This window comes from Protopterus annectens, chromosome 6.part0 (assembly GCF_019279795.1).
Source record: "Protopterus annectens isolate FY-2018-M chromosome 6.part0, PAN1.0, whole genome shotgun sequence".
Taxonomy (NCBI): domain Eukaryota; kingdom Metazoa; phylum Chordata; order Ceratodontiformes; family Protopteridae; genus Protopterus; species Protopterus annectens.
Window position 1 is genome coordinate 156,211,626 of NC_056737.1, and position 15,997 is coordinate 156,227,622.

Genomic DNA, 15,997 nt, shown 5'->3' on the forward strand with positions numbered 1-15,997 from the left:
GGAGTGCGGGAAGAATTCCAATATGTGAATTGCAATCTGCCTTGTTCCAGTCAGAATAACACCTGTGAAAATGTTTTGAATACTACTAAAAAGAGACATGGAGATTATCGATTAATTGTCCCAGTACCACTGCTACACTGCCATCAGACAGAGCCTACAGAACGTTCTCCCCATTCTTAGGGACAGGTTCCATAAGAGAAAAATATTGTTTTGTGTCAAAGGTAATTGTCAGAAAGAATCATGTATTCACCTAGCATTGTTTTAATCATGAGACACAATCCTATCATCTTTCAAAAACAGCCCTGTCCCCAACCAGTCATCAACTGCCTGTTCTTTAACCTAGACGCTCAGGAGACAAAGCAAACAGACAACAGAAAAAACAAAATTGTATCTGAGAACATTATGCAAAACAGACAAAATCTGACTGTTTCAACAATAGTAGGGGACCAAAAGAAAAGCAGTAAAGAACTAAGTTCACATCTGTGGATACTTGCAAAAGTGCCATCATATGTTTGATAGTTTTAAAAACAAGCCTCAGACACAAATGGTGCATCATTTAATACTTATATGCCACCCAAGAATGATCAACCATATACTGACAATCATTTCTGCACTTTGGCAAATAAGCCAAATCACAGATCAACCCCTTACACTCCCCAAAACTGTCCCACTTATGTCAGATAGACAATTACAATTTCTTCACTAGGGCATATAACACTGCTCATATAACCATTCTTTCTGCTTCTGGGATTATCCACAAGCCAGATCTTCCTGTTACACAAGCCATAGATGCTTCTGTTGTAACTCTAGCCACTAATAAACAACAACATATTAACCTACTGAGTTTTAAAGTGCAGTTTTTTCCCCTTTGAAGAATAAATGAGAACCAGATTAACTAAAGAATGTTATGGCTCGTTTGTCAGACAATTAAGTTAGTCAGGGAGAGTAAGCACGCAAAGGATCTAGTGAAAGCTCTTTTATGCTGCATCATGGTATGCCAATATATAAATTGCCTCTACTACAAAAAAAAAAAAAAAATCAAGACTCCCTTTGGGGGCTTCAGACAGACATCAAGAATGAGACACTGTTTCACTAAGATGGATTTTAAGACTGCAAAACAGTCTGATTCTAAAAAAAAAAAAAAAACTCATGTTTACTACATTGAAAACAAACAAAAATACAACAATCCTGTTGTGTGTCTGTGTAAAAGACTTTCTTTAGTATGTGCAAATGTGCATTTCTGCATTTCAGTACTTCAATGTGCATCCGCCCCTCCATTATATTAACCCTTAAGGAACTCCCTGTTCTGTGTATCACTTTTGTATCTGTTTTATTTCAAAATGTATTTGATTATTCTATCATGTCAAAATGTATAGTAGTGCCCTGTCTAAGTAGGATTTTTTCAAGGAGGCCCCATCCCTACATTATGTGTGTCTGTGTTTTTTTGGGAGACAGCTGCAATACCATCAGTGAAGTACTGTGCATTGCTTGCTCCAAAGGGAATATTTAATAATAATACCAGAAACTCCACAGTAACCATAAATATCTCAAATATGGAAATCTGACTTTATGTAATACTTCACATATAGCAAAAATGCCTTGCAATCAGGGTGGTTCTGTAAGGAAGGACATTTTATCAGACATTCCAGCCCACCCCCCACAAATAAAACCCGTATGGCAGAATTTTTGTCACTATTCGCTGCAAGAGTTTTTATTTGCTAAACAGATTATTCTTTACTTACTAAGATTCAGCAGTGTACACTTTCAGGCATGCTTGTACATAAGAGCACTCTGTACTGTAAAGTTTCTAGTAACAACCACTGTCAAGCTCAATCCGTTTATATGAAAATAACGTTTTTATATTTAAAATGGTTGTCCTTGCCTAAATCCCAATCCATCTTCTGCATATCCCTCAATATATTACCTCCAGAATTAAGGGCAAGCAAAAAAAATAATAATAACTGGGGAGTAAGGCCCCAAATTAGGAACAATTTTAAGTATGAAACAATTAACTTAGAAAGTTGAAAGAAGGATGTAAATTAATGTTTTTTTCTGAAAGTAAGAGAAGTTTGTAACTATAACAATCAGTATTTACTGATTCTATTTAACCACCTCTTTTCAAGAAAATTTCCAGTTTTAGGAGGGACACAGCAACAGTTTGAGTCAAAACCAGACCTGTTTTAAAATTAGAGTCAGTTCAAATGTATCATCTTGTGAGACATAACCATGACATAAACACAGCAAAGTTAAACAGTGTGGGTAAGCAAGCATGCCAACTGCATTCTAGGTAAAGTCAGGAATTGAAGCAGTGGCCATCAAAAAAGCTACTTGTAAAAAAGTCTGACCTCATCTTCAGCTACAGAGGGGGAAATAGCTATTTAAAAAGGGAATTGTTAAAAGAAAATCAATGTTTAGTATTTGCTTAAGTAACACTATGCCAAAGCACGACACTGTGGGCTAGAAAACAGTAAAACTCATATGCAGGTTTTATACTTTCTGCCCAAATCATCAAAGCATGCAAAACTCTCAGAATGTGACTTGGACCCCCAACCATGTGTTATACACATTATCCTACCACTAAAGGCAAAGCTGACTACAGATGGAAATACTTAAAAATAAAGAAACACATGCAGATACAGTGCAAACACTTACCTCTTTTTTTTTTTATTCCTGTGGCCAGTCTTGTGTTTTCAGAGACTAGAACCTATTATATAAGCTATACCTTACTTATAATGTGTATGGTGATTATCCTTACAAGAATATGTCACCTTTTGCAGGGCTGTAACCACAGGAGTATTCAAGGACAAATGACTTCTGCATACAGTTCAGTTTAACTACAAGAAATGCAAACGCCACTGTCCATTACGAAATAAGCGAAAGTGCAGCAGTCTACGTTTTCCCCAAAGCATTACCAAATCTGGTCAGAGTTAAAACTCATACATCTCATCTTCTTTCTTCAAGAATTGTGGACAAAGCCGGGGGTCCAGAATCGGGTGCACTTGTTAGGTATTACTCTAATTTACTTAATACAGTGCAAAGACTGTTTTGCATGTATTTTCTAAACAATACACATAAAATTCTACTGCTTGGCATAAATGACTTACTGTAATCCTCAGAGATTTGCCTAAAAATCAAAACTTTTACAAGGAATGGCAAAAATAAGCGGCAAAATTAGCGATATTCTAACGTATGCAAAATTCGGAGCAGTTAAGAAATACGGTTAAAAAGATAGCAAACATTACTGTACTAACTATTTTCCCTACAAATAACAAAATAAAGTACGGTTAACGCAATGAAGCTTAATAAACTTACTTTCGATCTTTCCTTGATTATGTGTTTTCCGAGTTTTCCTTCACACAACATTATAAGCCTGTCTATTAATGACAAAAGAAAACCTACAGCTTCGCATCCCTTTTCAGTTCCTTGAACCCAGGCTATCTGGTCACCTCTAAGATGTCTTTTGGAAATGCCGTTCCTCTTTCCAGCTAGCTGCCCATCATTAAGCCTTCCTGTAATATGCATCTGCTGGACCTGTTCTAGTACACAGTCGCCAACCAAGTCACCTAGAAAATTATCCATGTAGCAATAGCCTCTTGTCTGAAGTGCTGGTATGATGCACTCTGTTGCAAGTTTTTTTAAATCTAATTGCATGACGTGCTGCAGGATCATTTTAGAAGTTAAATATTGCGTCCTTTCCGACAGCAGACTAACAAAACTACTATCACTGAAGTGCAACTTTTGTTAAGAATATGTACTTGAAGCTGTTCACAATATTATGACAAACTGTAAGCGACTAGCCATAGATTCATATATATATTTATATATTATTGTACTGCAACGTAGTTCCACGCCCAGGTATGGGATGTCCTCTGATAAATCATACAAATGTATTTACAGTGAGTAGCTGCAGGTGGCTTTATTACTTTGTGTACGTGCGGAATGTGTAGTAGCTGCAGAAGAAATGGGCGTGGCCGATGGCCGACTGCCGCAGCGCGGGTTGGGTGCGAAAAAGTAATAACTCTTGGTTTTGATTGGCAACTCTGCAAATTGAGACAACCCCCTTGATGATACTAATAGGCTCAAAAAATGTGGTGCATACCCACCTTTTTAAAGCCCTACGTGCAGCATCCCAACCACTGTAAATAAGCCGATACTAGCTGAAGGTGAGGCTTGCCGTGAGGATTTATCACCTTTTAAATAACTACAGTATTTGCAGCTGTAGTTTTTATGTACATGTCTTGCCTTCTTGTATGCACAACGCACTGAGAATGAAACAAAAATAATGTTGACATTTTATTTTAAAGCATTTGCGACTTCTGATGCAGCTGCTAAATGGTGAAAATAAATAATATTATTGTGTGAAAGTTCAGCAGTAATATACCTTTTGCACACATCACTTATAAACGAATTTTAATACCACTTCGCCCAACTCACCTCCACTCTACTATCTTGTGTAGGCTTCGAAAATTATCAAACCATTTGTAAGCAAAGAAAATATTAACCATGGCACACATTTTTTATTGTCACCAAATGTGTCCTACCCACAAAAACAAAACTCGTCAACAAATACTCCCGTTCAGAAAACACATAAGGTTGTTTCCGTTAGTTACCATTTGACATTACTACTCCATCAGTGATATGCCATGCAGTCTTAACAGACCGCCAATACACACATAATTTAGCATGGTTAGTACGCTTGGCTACATTACACCCATTACTTACTATAAGACGCTTACAAAAATGCCCCCTTTCATGGTTCACAGCCTCTCACCAGCGGAATCACGGGCAAATTCAGAAATAATCAGGGACCATTAGGAATAGGATTGTTTAAAATTTAAACTTTAAATATCTGTGCTGTTAAACTGAGAAGTTCGCAGAATAACAGAACGTGAATCATCTGGCATGTTCTGAATTCAGAAATAATTACTAAATGTAATCTACCATATTTCCTCCAAAACTGACAGTTTTAGGAGAAATCACAAGGGACGGGGGACAGTTGGGAAGTATGTGATGTCCCTTGTTGCTGCATCGTCATATTTCGCAATATTCCTTCATTAGTACAAGTTTGCCATATAGAATGCTACTAACCTTGTGTCTTCCTCTGATTCTGTAAGGTCCAAGCTTCCCATCAGCATGCATGATGAGTTTATCCATCCTGGACAGTAAGTAGCCTATATTTTCGCAACCTCGCTCATTGCCCTGTACCCACATTATTTTATCGCCACGAATCGCACTATTTGCGTCGGATTGTTGACCTGCAAGTTTTCCAGCCTTCAATTTACCACTCAAACGAAGAGCAGAAACTTCTTGTAGTACTTTGTCACCCATTTTGGGTCCTAGAAAATTGTCCACTGTGCATAAACCGTATGTGGTCATACATGGCACTATATACTGCGTAACTAGACGATGCGAGTTCATTCTCCTGTGCTCCTTACTTTTCTTGGATGCTTTATTGGCAACACTGATATGACTCATATCATTTAGCTTTATAGAAGCATCTCCGGTCATGCAAGCCCCTACCTTTTCAGCACACAAGTCGTCAGATTCTGAATTAATGACATCGCCATTTTCTATCTGGTTTGAGCTTCTGAAAATGTGTTTTGAATTCTCCAGGTCACTGACTGTCTCCTTGGTACCTTCTAAACGGTCTGTTTCAATAGCATCCATTGGTATAGCTAGCACTTCTCTGTTTTGTCAAGCCAGCGTGCTCACTTTGAATTGCTTAGCTTTCAGCTGTACGTGTAGAATTCCATGTTGCACTGACTGCATAATATACATTAGGCCAGCTGTACCTCTCAGCTATACGTGGGAAATCCCATGTTCGCTCAATGCAGATAGCGGCTAAGACATTAAAGCCCGCCCCCAAGCGGGACAAGTCTTTCACCGACCTCACGTGCTTGCCAAGCCACTTGGGGCTAATTCGATCGCCAGGCTCCACCCACGTAGAGTACTTCTGCTAACAGCTCCAGAATTGTGAATGAGTGCTACGTGCATTTCATGAAGTGTAAACAGCGGCATCCTTTGAAGCGCGCGATCTGCAGCACCCGGTATCCACGCCTCTCAATTGTCCCTGCCTATTTGTTTTAAAATTTTGTTCCGTCCCTAATCCTTCCTGAAACTGGCGATTTTCATTTATTTGTCGAAAATAGTAATGATAGTAATTAAGAGTTAAACAGGTCTTCTACTTCAGAAAATGTGTATTAATTATTATCCTTGCTCTATCAACCTTTCAAGATACCAGCATTAATACTTTTTTAAAAGTAATCCTTATTCTCTCGGATTATTTGTAGATGTGTCACTGACCCTGAACGTTAAGAGGTTGAGAGTTATATACTATAAGGAGCAGACTTTTGAAAATGTGATGATTTCGTGATCATTGCAAGAGTAAACATGCATTCAAGCAGCCTTTATACTGCTTTATCTTTCCCCGCAGCTAACAAAGCGCTGGAGTTGGACTCTATACTTTACAGTATCACACTGCTAGATCTCTCTGTCTCATGACTAACAAGACGTTTTATTATGTACATGATGCTTAAAATACCTCTCAAGGGTACCCAGTCTTGACTCACATTTTACACCTGTCTCTTTTAATCCTTCCTAAAACTGGTGACTTTTGGAGAAAAGGCAGTAAATTGTTCTTAATAAATAATGATAATTAGTAGCATAGATTTCTTTTACTTCAGAAAATATGTATTAATTCACATTTTTTTTGTCAATGTCGCAAGTTAATGTTACTACTATTTTAAAAGTATCCATGGTTGCCATGATTATTTCTGGATGTGTGCATGATTCTGTTGAAATTTGTCAATGATTTAGTTGAGAGGTATGTAGCATAATATTTGATGGGATGGAGTTTTTATATATTTTGTCTATCTAACCATAACCGCTTTTCCCATTTTTGCAACAATAACAAGCAACTAGAGCCAAGGTCCACACTGCCATATGCCTTCTTAAAATGTGAATTGATCTGAAACGGATAGGGCAGCATTTTTCCAGGACAGTATGAAATTAATGTGGGCTTAACAAAGGAAATGTTATCTGCCATTTGTGTTTTATTTACATTGCAAGGAAATGCATCGAATAATACTCATTTCGGGTTTTCTTGTCTAAACTCACTTGTGATAATCATGCATACCCTTTCACTACTCCTGTCCTGATTTATACTCTTGGTAATTCCTTCCTTGCAAAATTAATTCAAACCTCTCAACTGTCCCTGATTTTCAGGGATGTATCCCTTTTAAAAGTGACAACCTTTGTTGAAAAGGTGGTGAATTTCACTTAGTAACTAATAAAAACAATTAGAGTTATAGGCTTCTTTTACTTCAGAAAATTGATATTAATTTGTATTCTCTTAATCTGACATTATTTTAGGTAAATAATAGTAGTAATATTTTAAAAGTGTCCCTAATTGTCCCTGATTCTTTTTGTATTTGTCCCTGATTCATTGAGAGTAATGCTTCCAGATATCATTTTTTCTTTTTCAAAAACAATAGCTTCAATCATAGACTCATTTTGGGGGCGTGACTCCTCTGCAGACCCTTCTTTCCTCTCATCCATGATGGTAAAAACAATTAAGAAATGTTGCATTTTTTTATTTTTATTTTTTTTATTTTCTTGTTTTTTAACTTTAAAGAAAAATGTTATAATTTCATGGAAATATTTGTTCATTTTAATAATTATTTAATAAAATTCTTTGAAAAAAAAAAGAAATGTTGCATTGATCCTTTAACAGAAGACATAAAGACACTGGAAGACTGATGTCCTGTATGTACGATACCCTTTTTTTTTAACCAGTACAGGTTTTGCAATTAAAAAGGTCAAGTAAATTACAAAATCTATGGTGGTCCAATAAAAGGTATTATATCACATGTGTTTTCCAATGTATTTGGGTTTTCTTTCCTATCAGCACTCTTTTTGTGGTGAATGTAATTTTAAATAGGTTTTTGGCCCTTGCCACACGGTACATTGAGTTTGATCTTACTTGTTCCTATACAGCAGTTCAAGGCACTGTGAAAAATTTTCCCAGTATTCTCTGATTGACCCAGCTTTAACTTTTTTACTCCCTCCAGTATTCCTATTGTCTTAACATTTGCTACTTATGTCACTATGAATTATGAATTCTACATTGACTTAAAACTTATTTTGTTTGTAGCCTTTGCAGTCGTGGTGCAGATAATCTCTTCTGCTTTTCCATATAATGTTGTTTTTATCATTCTTAATATATATGAGTCTGTTAACATTCTTTGCTTCCTTGGTATGATGACAATTTGCTGGAGGTCATGTCAGAGGTGAAGTTCTCACTCCTGTAAAACATGTCCAAATTCTATAATTTGTTTCCAGTGTCTCCAGTATTTACAATACTCCTGTCAGTGTCATAACTGACCTCTGTACTTCCTGCCTTGTCCAGTGTGTAGCATGAAACATATCAGCAAATTTATTTTCTGTACAGGCATTATGATGTTAGGAAACTGAAATGTAACGTTGATTGAATTGTTAGTAATATTAAATGTCTACACTAGGAAAACTTTTTCTAGTTCTGTCTGTCACGCAATAGAAAATATAAGATGTAGGAACAAGTAAAATGAAGGTTAAAAGTTGTCAGCAATTAGACTAATGACAGAAATAAGTGGAAAGCGAATTATGGATTTATTTTGTAAAATAGTGTGGCATGAGTAAAATTCTCACACCATGTAGCAGCTGACTCTTTTATAGTAATTTCCTTGAACTACAACATAACACTGATTTTCTGACAATATTCCTGTTGTTTAAACTGTATAATGTTGGTATAAAAATAATTTTTATCATAAGACCAAAGCAAGGAAATGTAATTTAGTCCCTGAATTGTTTGAGACAAAAGTGCTATATTATTAAACATTTTGACATTTATTTCTGGCAGTCTGGTGTTAATTTGAGTTTCATAGCAATGTTTGTTTTAATGTAATTTATATAAGATGAGTTTATTTGGGGATAAATCAGTGAATTGTGATTCATGGTGACAAACTTCAGAATCATGCAGAATACTTTGTGAAGGTAAATAAATACTAAGGTGAATGCCAATACAAATGCCATGACTTTAAGTGTATTAACAAAAGGTATCATATTGTAATGGTTTGAACCACTGTTTATTTATTTGTTTTGTTTAAACCTATTGACAAGTACTTGTACAAAAATTCAAAGTTAACGGCAGATCTAGTTAAGTATTACAATCCTTCACAGACACATCAGTGGAATGAAAAAGAGACAAGAATATTCCATTGTCATTTGCCTTTACTGAATTCATATATTTTGTCCACAAAACATTTTTATGTCGTTAATTAGAGAAATGGGACTACCTTATAATACGACCTTTGAGGGCACAATATTTTATGTGCATATTTCTTTGTTACTACATTATGTTTTGTTGCAGTATGCAATCTTCTGCATGTATTGGTGTTTTATATAGTTTCTTTGTTGGAATGTGGCTGCAAAATGATCAAAAGAACATCCAACATAAACAGTGAACAAATAAATTCATAAATAAAAAATATATATCATGTTCTAGTGTTGCATGTTCTACATGTATGAGTACATGTAGATCTAGGCTAATGAGTAATACCTGTCTAGTCACAGCTTTCTTTAAAATATAATGCTATAAACAAACTGTGAAGGTAGTTAGTCTTGTTTTATACTGGTGTGAAAAGTAAGGAATAAGAGGAAGGTTGGGGATCATTTAAAGCATAAAACAGTCAGAAGCAAAAACAAAATTAATTGTTTCCTCTGTGAGTCTTCCCATTAGGAATCCATAAGGCCCCAACTCACCAGGCGCAACTACTTGACAAATCAACCCCATAAAAAATAACTAAAAGCATTTTTATACAGAGAGCAAGTCTCCCTGTTCACCCAAATCCCTTCCAAACTTATATCTGCTGACTCCATGGTTACACAAAGACAAATAAGGGAGAAATCCTCCAAAAGAAAGGAATCACTGCTGAAACACCATGACAGCGTTTCCTATGAAAGAATGTAATCAGGCAGTTGGACTTCACACTGTCATGTTTGGAGACATTGTTCTTCATGCAGTTGCTGCTCTGGGAGCAATAGGGCATGCAGATACTCAGGAGCAATTATCACTAATCACAATCATGTCTGGGACTTGAGATTATCACTAATCAATATCATGTCTGGAACTTGAGATTATCACTAATCACAATCATGTATGGGACTTGAGATTATCATTAATCACAATCATGTCTGGGACTTGTTGAGATTATCACCAATCACAATCATGTCTGAAATTTGAGATTGTCATTAATCATAATAATTTCTGGGATTTGAGATTATCACTAATCACAAGCATGTCTGGGATTTGAGATTATCACTAATCACAATCATGTCTGGGACTTGAGATTATCATTAATCACAATCATGTCTGGGACTTGTTGAGATTATCACCAATCACAATCATGTCTGAAATTTGAGATTGTCATTAATCATAATAATTTCTGGGATTTGAGATTATCACTAATCACAAGCATGTCTGGGATTTGAGATTATCACTAATCACAATCATGTCTGGGACTTGTTGAGATTATCACTAATCACAATCATGTCTGGGACTTTACAAAATTATCACTAACTATAATCATGTCTGGGACTTGAGATTATTACTGACCACAATCATTCCTGGGATTTGAGATTATCACTAATCACAATCATGTTTGGGAATTGATGAACTCTTGCTAATCATATTACACGGCACTCAGTGTTAAAATTTTGTCATCTTACGTTACTACCTTACATGTGCTGAAGATTAACTTAGTTTGTCTTTATATATTCAGAGCTATAGAGCTATTGTTTTGTGGCTAATGATATTATTTTAGTATTATATCACAGTATAAAACCAGTACTGTCTTGTACCTGAACTACTTTTGTATGCATATGCTGTTTGAGGTGTTTTTTTTCCCCCAGGCCTTCAACAAAAGTTAGTTTCATCCCAGTTGGATATCAAAGTAATCAAATATAGAAACACACAGACATACATACATGCATAGCATTCATTTATAGAGTGATTTGTGCATTAGTTGAATTATGTTCGTATACAATATCTACACTTCTAATTTTCTTAGCAGGTGTATTTCTTATAGTTTCATCTCATTATCAGTAATTTCATGAGGAACAGCTCTAAAAAACAGAGACATTAGGAAGATATGATCTCAAGAGTAATTATATTTTTTTATCTAAATAAGGAGAGAGAAAAATAGAAGTGTATTGGGTACGTAGTAAGGCATCTGTACTATACTCTGCTGTAAATAAAAGTGTAATCCGTGTGATTGTCTATCTGTTTGTCTGCCAGTTTGTCTGTCTATCCATATATCAGTGTTTCTTTCTTTTACACATCTGAACTTGGAGCTGCATATTATAATGCTTCTCTCATTAATATGTAAGTCTTGCAACTTTAGCATCTTTTCTGCAAAAATAATTTATGAGATAAATGTGATAAAATGTTATGAATTATATGGTGTAATGTTTTCATTTAGAGGATGGATATATAATCTATAAATCAGATAGGTAACCTATGGGTTGAAGAAGATTGAACTCTTGAGCATTATTTGCCCAAAGTTCAATCCACTGAGGAACAGAGCTCTTTCATAAGAAATCACTGCTGGGGAGTTGTGACAGCAGAAATGACCGTTCTGGGGTCCGTAAAAGGTTGCTGTATGATTCTCTAAGTAATATGTTTTTAATATAAGTACACAAAAATTGTTATCGATGTGCATGAGCATATAATTTTACACACACACACACGCACACAAACACACACACACACACACACACACACACACACACACACACACACACACACACACACACACACACACACACACACACACACACACACACACACACACACACACACACACACACACACACAAACACTTTGATAACTGAAGGTTTACATTAGTAGGTTTTCTGTCTTTTAAAGGACAACAATGGGATATTATGTAATAATGCTCACCCTCCTGTCTGTTTTCCTCCCTGTTATTTATTGCAACCTAAGAAATGTGCATTTCTGCTTTAAAAAAATCTTTTTTCTACTGTTTTTCATCCTAGGCATAGGGACTTCCCGTACTGGTTTAGTTTCCCTTTACAAACCAACTTCTTCCACCATTCAAAAACCTCCCTCTGGCTCAGAAGTGTTGACGTCAGATCTGCCACCACTCTAGAGTACTTGCCAGGGAGTTTCCTCCCACAAAGTGATGTCAGCACCACCATATTTGCATGCTGCTTAGATGTTGGTAATGACCCTCCCATATAGTGATGTCATTGCATTGCTGTCCAGCCCACTTCATTACGCTAATAAAAACAGGTAACTTGTTGGTGGAACTCATTTTCTGTGTTGCATCCTGCCGACTCTGTTGTGCTTACGGACTTCCAGGAACACATTGCTGCTTTTGCCTGTATCTTCTGTTTTGCTGAACTTTATTGGCAAGGTAAGTTTTATAAGTCTTTGGCCTATTTACCCTTATACAGTAGCTAAATTCAATTCCAGTTGCAAGCTAAGTAAATATTTCATTTGTGTGGGTCCCACTGGTGACACGTGGTTCAGCTGTTACATTAAAATGCTACTGTTTACTGTTGTTACTGTTTGCTCGAAGGCCCGTGCTAATTGTTTTATTTCATTTTTTTTTTTTTTTTATTATACCCCCTAAAATGCTGAACAACTGTTTCCAGCCACACTTCTGCATCAGCCTTTAGCCATTAGCTTCAGCGCTTTCACACGAACTTGGAAGCAGCCTTGTTGTGGGCACTAAGCACATTGTCGGCCCCTGTCACAGCAGCTCTTAGTAAAGGGAGGGCGACCAGCTAAGACGGTGCTCCGATCGACACCAACTGCGGGCAGCCATGGCACTCTGCAAAGTAGACTTGAACCGAGCAGTTTAAACTGTGCATACCTGCCCTTTTTGATCTGTAGTGAGGCATAAGCAATGATGAAGAGTGCTGTGAGAGGTCAGTTAACAGCCGTAACTCACCAAGTGCGGACAGGGCCTGCATTGGCTCAGTACCTTCTTTCAAGTGTGTGGGTGGTTTGCCTTTCCCTTACCTGCCATTGTGATGCACTGGGAGCTCATTCAGCCATGTGCGGCAGGTGTCTTATACCTCTGCTTTCCCTTCTGTAAACTCTTCATTGAGTCTGCTTTTTAGTAAGATACACACTGCAGATACTAGCCTCTCTCCTGTCCCAATCATGAAATACTGAAGTGTAAGGTTTAGACGCTTACAGTAACAGTTTTTGATCCACGTTCGTTTCATTATGTTTGAATATATTGTGTGTGCTGCAGTCGTTGTCACTGCATTTAGGTAATGTTTTTTTTTTATCTTTTGGCAATATGATGGTCATGAAGAGTACGTAAACTTAACAAAGTCCGATGAGTTCTCACTCAGAATTCATTTGGATTTATTAATCATTCTAACTTGGTTTTATGTGGTACTACAGTGACTTTGAGAACTCAACGGACTTTGTGACGTTTACGTACTTTTCTTGGTTTGCATTTGGTGCAGCTTTTTTTGGAATGTGATGATCGTGTTGGTATCGTGCTGCTGATTATGGACTTTTTTATGTAAATTCAAATGATTCGCATAGTCGTAGGCTAGAGCATCAAATCCTTAGCAGGCAGGAGCTTAAATGTGCAATCTGGTTGTTGGATGACTTCGGAGATCTGACCTGTATGCATGTAGCAAGCAAGAGAATTCAGAAAGGTACTATTCAGCATATCAGAGAAAGGAAGGAGGACTGTCTTTGGCAACTGTGTGTGTGTGTGTGTGTGTGTGTGTGTGTGTGTGTGTGTGTGTGTGTGTGTGTGTGTTTATGTGTAAACAAGGGTCAAGTGTGCGTGCAAGCAAGGGTCAAGTGTGTGTGTGTGTGTGTGTGTGTGTGTGTGTGTGTGTGTGTGCAAGCAAGGGACAAGTGTGTGTGCGTGTGTGTGTGCAAGCAAGGGACAAGTGTGTGTGTGTGTGTGTGTGTATACATGCAAGGGGCAAGTGTGTGTGTGTGTGTGTGTGTGTGTGTGTGTGTGTGTGTGTGTGTGTGTGCAAGCAAGGGGCAAGTGTGTGTGTGTGTGTGTGTGTGTGTGAATGCAAGCAAGGGGCAAGTGTGTGTATGTGAATGCACGCAAGGGGCAAGTGTGTGTGTGTTTGTGTGACTGCAAGCAAGGGGAAAGTATGTGCATGTGAATGCAAGCAAGGGGCAAGTGTGTGTGTGAATGCAAGCAAGGGGCAAGTGTGTGTGGGTGTGTCTGTATGTGTGTGTGTGTATGTGTGTGTGTGTGTGTGTGTGTGTGAATGCAAGCAAGGGGCAAGTGTGTGTGAATGCAAGCAAGGGGCAAGTGTGTGTGTGTGTGTGTGTGTGTGTGTGTGTGTGTGTGTATGCAAGCAAGGTCCAAGTGTGTGTGTGTGTGTGTGTGTGTGTGTGTGTCTGTGTGAAGGCAAGCAAGGGCCAAGTGTGGGTGTGTGTGTGTGAATGCAAGCAAGGGGCAAGGGACAATTGTGTGTGTGAATGCAAGCAAGGGGCAAGGGACAAGTGTGTGTGTGTGTGTGTGTGTGTGTGTGTGTGTGTGTGTGTGTGTGTGTGTGTGTGTGTGTGTTTAAGCAAGGGTCATGTGTGCGTGCAAGCAAGGGTCAAGTGTGTGTGTGTGTGTGTGTGTGTGTGTGTGTGTGTGTGTGTGTGTGTGTGTGTGTGTAAGCAAGGGTCAAGTGTGTGTGCGTGTGTGCAAGCAACGGTCAAGTGTGTGTGTGTGTGTGTGTGTGTGTGTGTGTGTGTGTGTGTGTGTGTGTGTGTGTGTGTGTGTGTGTGTGTGTGTGTGTGTGTGTGTGTGTGTGTGTGTGTGTGTATGCATGCAAGAGGCAAGTGTGTGTGTGTGTGTGTGTGTGTGTGTGTGTGTGTGTGTGTGTGTGTGTGTGCAAGCAAAAACAACTGTGTGTGTGCATAAAGGCAACAAGTGTGTGTCTGTGTTTGTGTGTGTGTGTGTGTGTGTGTGTGTGTGTGTGTGCAAGCAAGGGGCAAGTGTGTGTGTGTGTGTGTGTCTGTGTGTTTGTGTGTGTGTGTGTGTGTGTGTATGTGTCTGTGTGTGTGTCTGTCTGTGTGTCTGTGTGTCTGTGTGTCTGTGTGTGTGTGTGTGTGTGTGAATGCAAGCAAGGGGCAAGTGTGGAGTGTGTGTGTGTGTGTGTGTGTGTGTGTGTGTGTGTGTGTGTGTGTGTGTGTGTGTGAATGCAAGCAAGGGGCAAGTGTGTGCAAGTGTGTGTGTGTGTGTGTGTGTGTGTGTGTGTGTGTGTGTGTGTGTGTGTGAATGCAAGCAAGGGGCAAGTGTGTCTGCAAGTGTGTGTGTGTGTGTGTGTGTGTGAATGCAAGCAAGGGACAAGTGCGTGTGTGAATGCAAGCAAGGGGTACTTGTTTGTGTGTGTGTGTGTGTGTGTGTGTGTGTGTGAATGCAAGCAATGGGCAAGTGTGTGTGAGTGTGTGAATGCAAGCAAGGGACAAGTGTATGTGTGTTTGTGTGTGTGAATGCAAGCAAAGGGCAAGTGTGTATGTGTTTGTGTGTGTGAATGCAAGCAAGGGGGCAAGTGTGTGTGTGTGTGTGACTGCAAGCAAGGGGGCAAGTGTGTGTGTGTGTGTGTGTGTGTGTGAATGCAAGCAAAGGGGCAAGTGTGTGTGTGTGTGTGTGTGTGTATGTGTGTGTGTGAATGCAAGCAAAGGGCAAGTGTGTGTGTGTGTGTGTGTGTGTGTGTGTGTGTGTGTGTGTGTGTGTGTGTGTGAATGCAAGCAAGAGGCAAGTGTCTGCATGAATGCAAGGAAGGGGCAAGTGTGTGTGTGTGTGTGTGTGTGTGTGTGTGTGTGTGTGTGTGTGTGTGTGTGTGTGTGTGTGTGTGTGTGAATGCAAGCAAGGGGCAAGTGTGTGTATGTGTGAATGTAAGCAAGGGGCAAATGTGTGTGTGTGTGAATGGCAAGCAAGGGGCAAGTGTG

At 38.5% G+C, this 15,997-nt stretch overlaps 1 protein-coding gene across 2 annotated transcripts in view; it reads right to left on the minus strand.

Moving 5' to 3' along the window:
• EGLN3 (egl-9 family hypoxia inducible factor 3) overlaps positions 1-5,866 on the minus strand; it is a 46,962-nt gene extending 41,096 nt beyond the window's left edge. Inside the window, exon 1 of one of the 2 annotated variants that reach the window (XM_044073891.1) lies at positions 5,089-5,866. In XM_044073891.1, the coding sequence (XP_043929826.1) occupies positions 5,089-5,667 (579 nt within the window). In that variant the 5' untranslated portion in view covers positions 5,668-5,866. Of the gene's footprint in view, positions 1-3,312; positions 3,890-5,088 lie in introns of those variants that run through there. The other variant, XM_044073892.1, reaches the window with a different exon arrangement.
• Between the last annotated feature and the right edge of the window lie 10,131 nt (positions 5,867-15,997).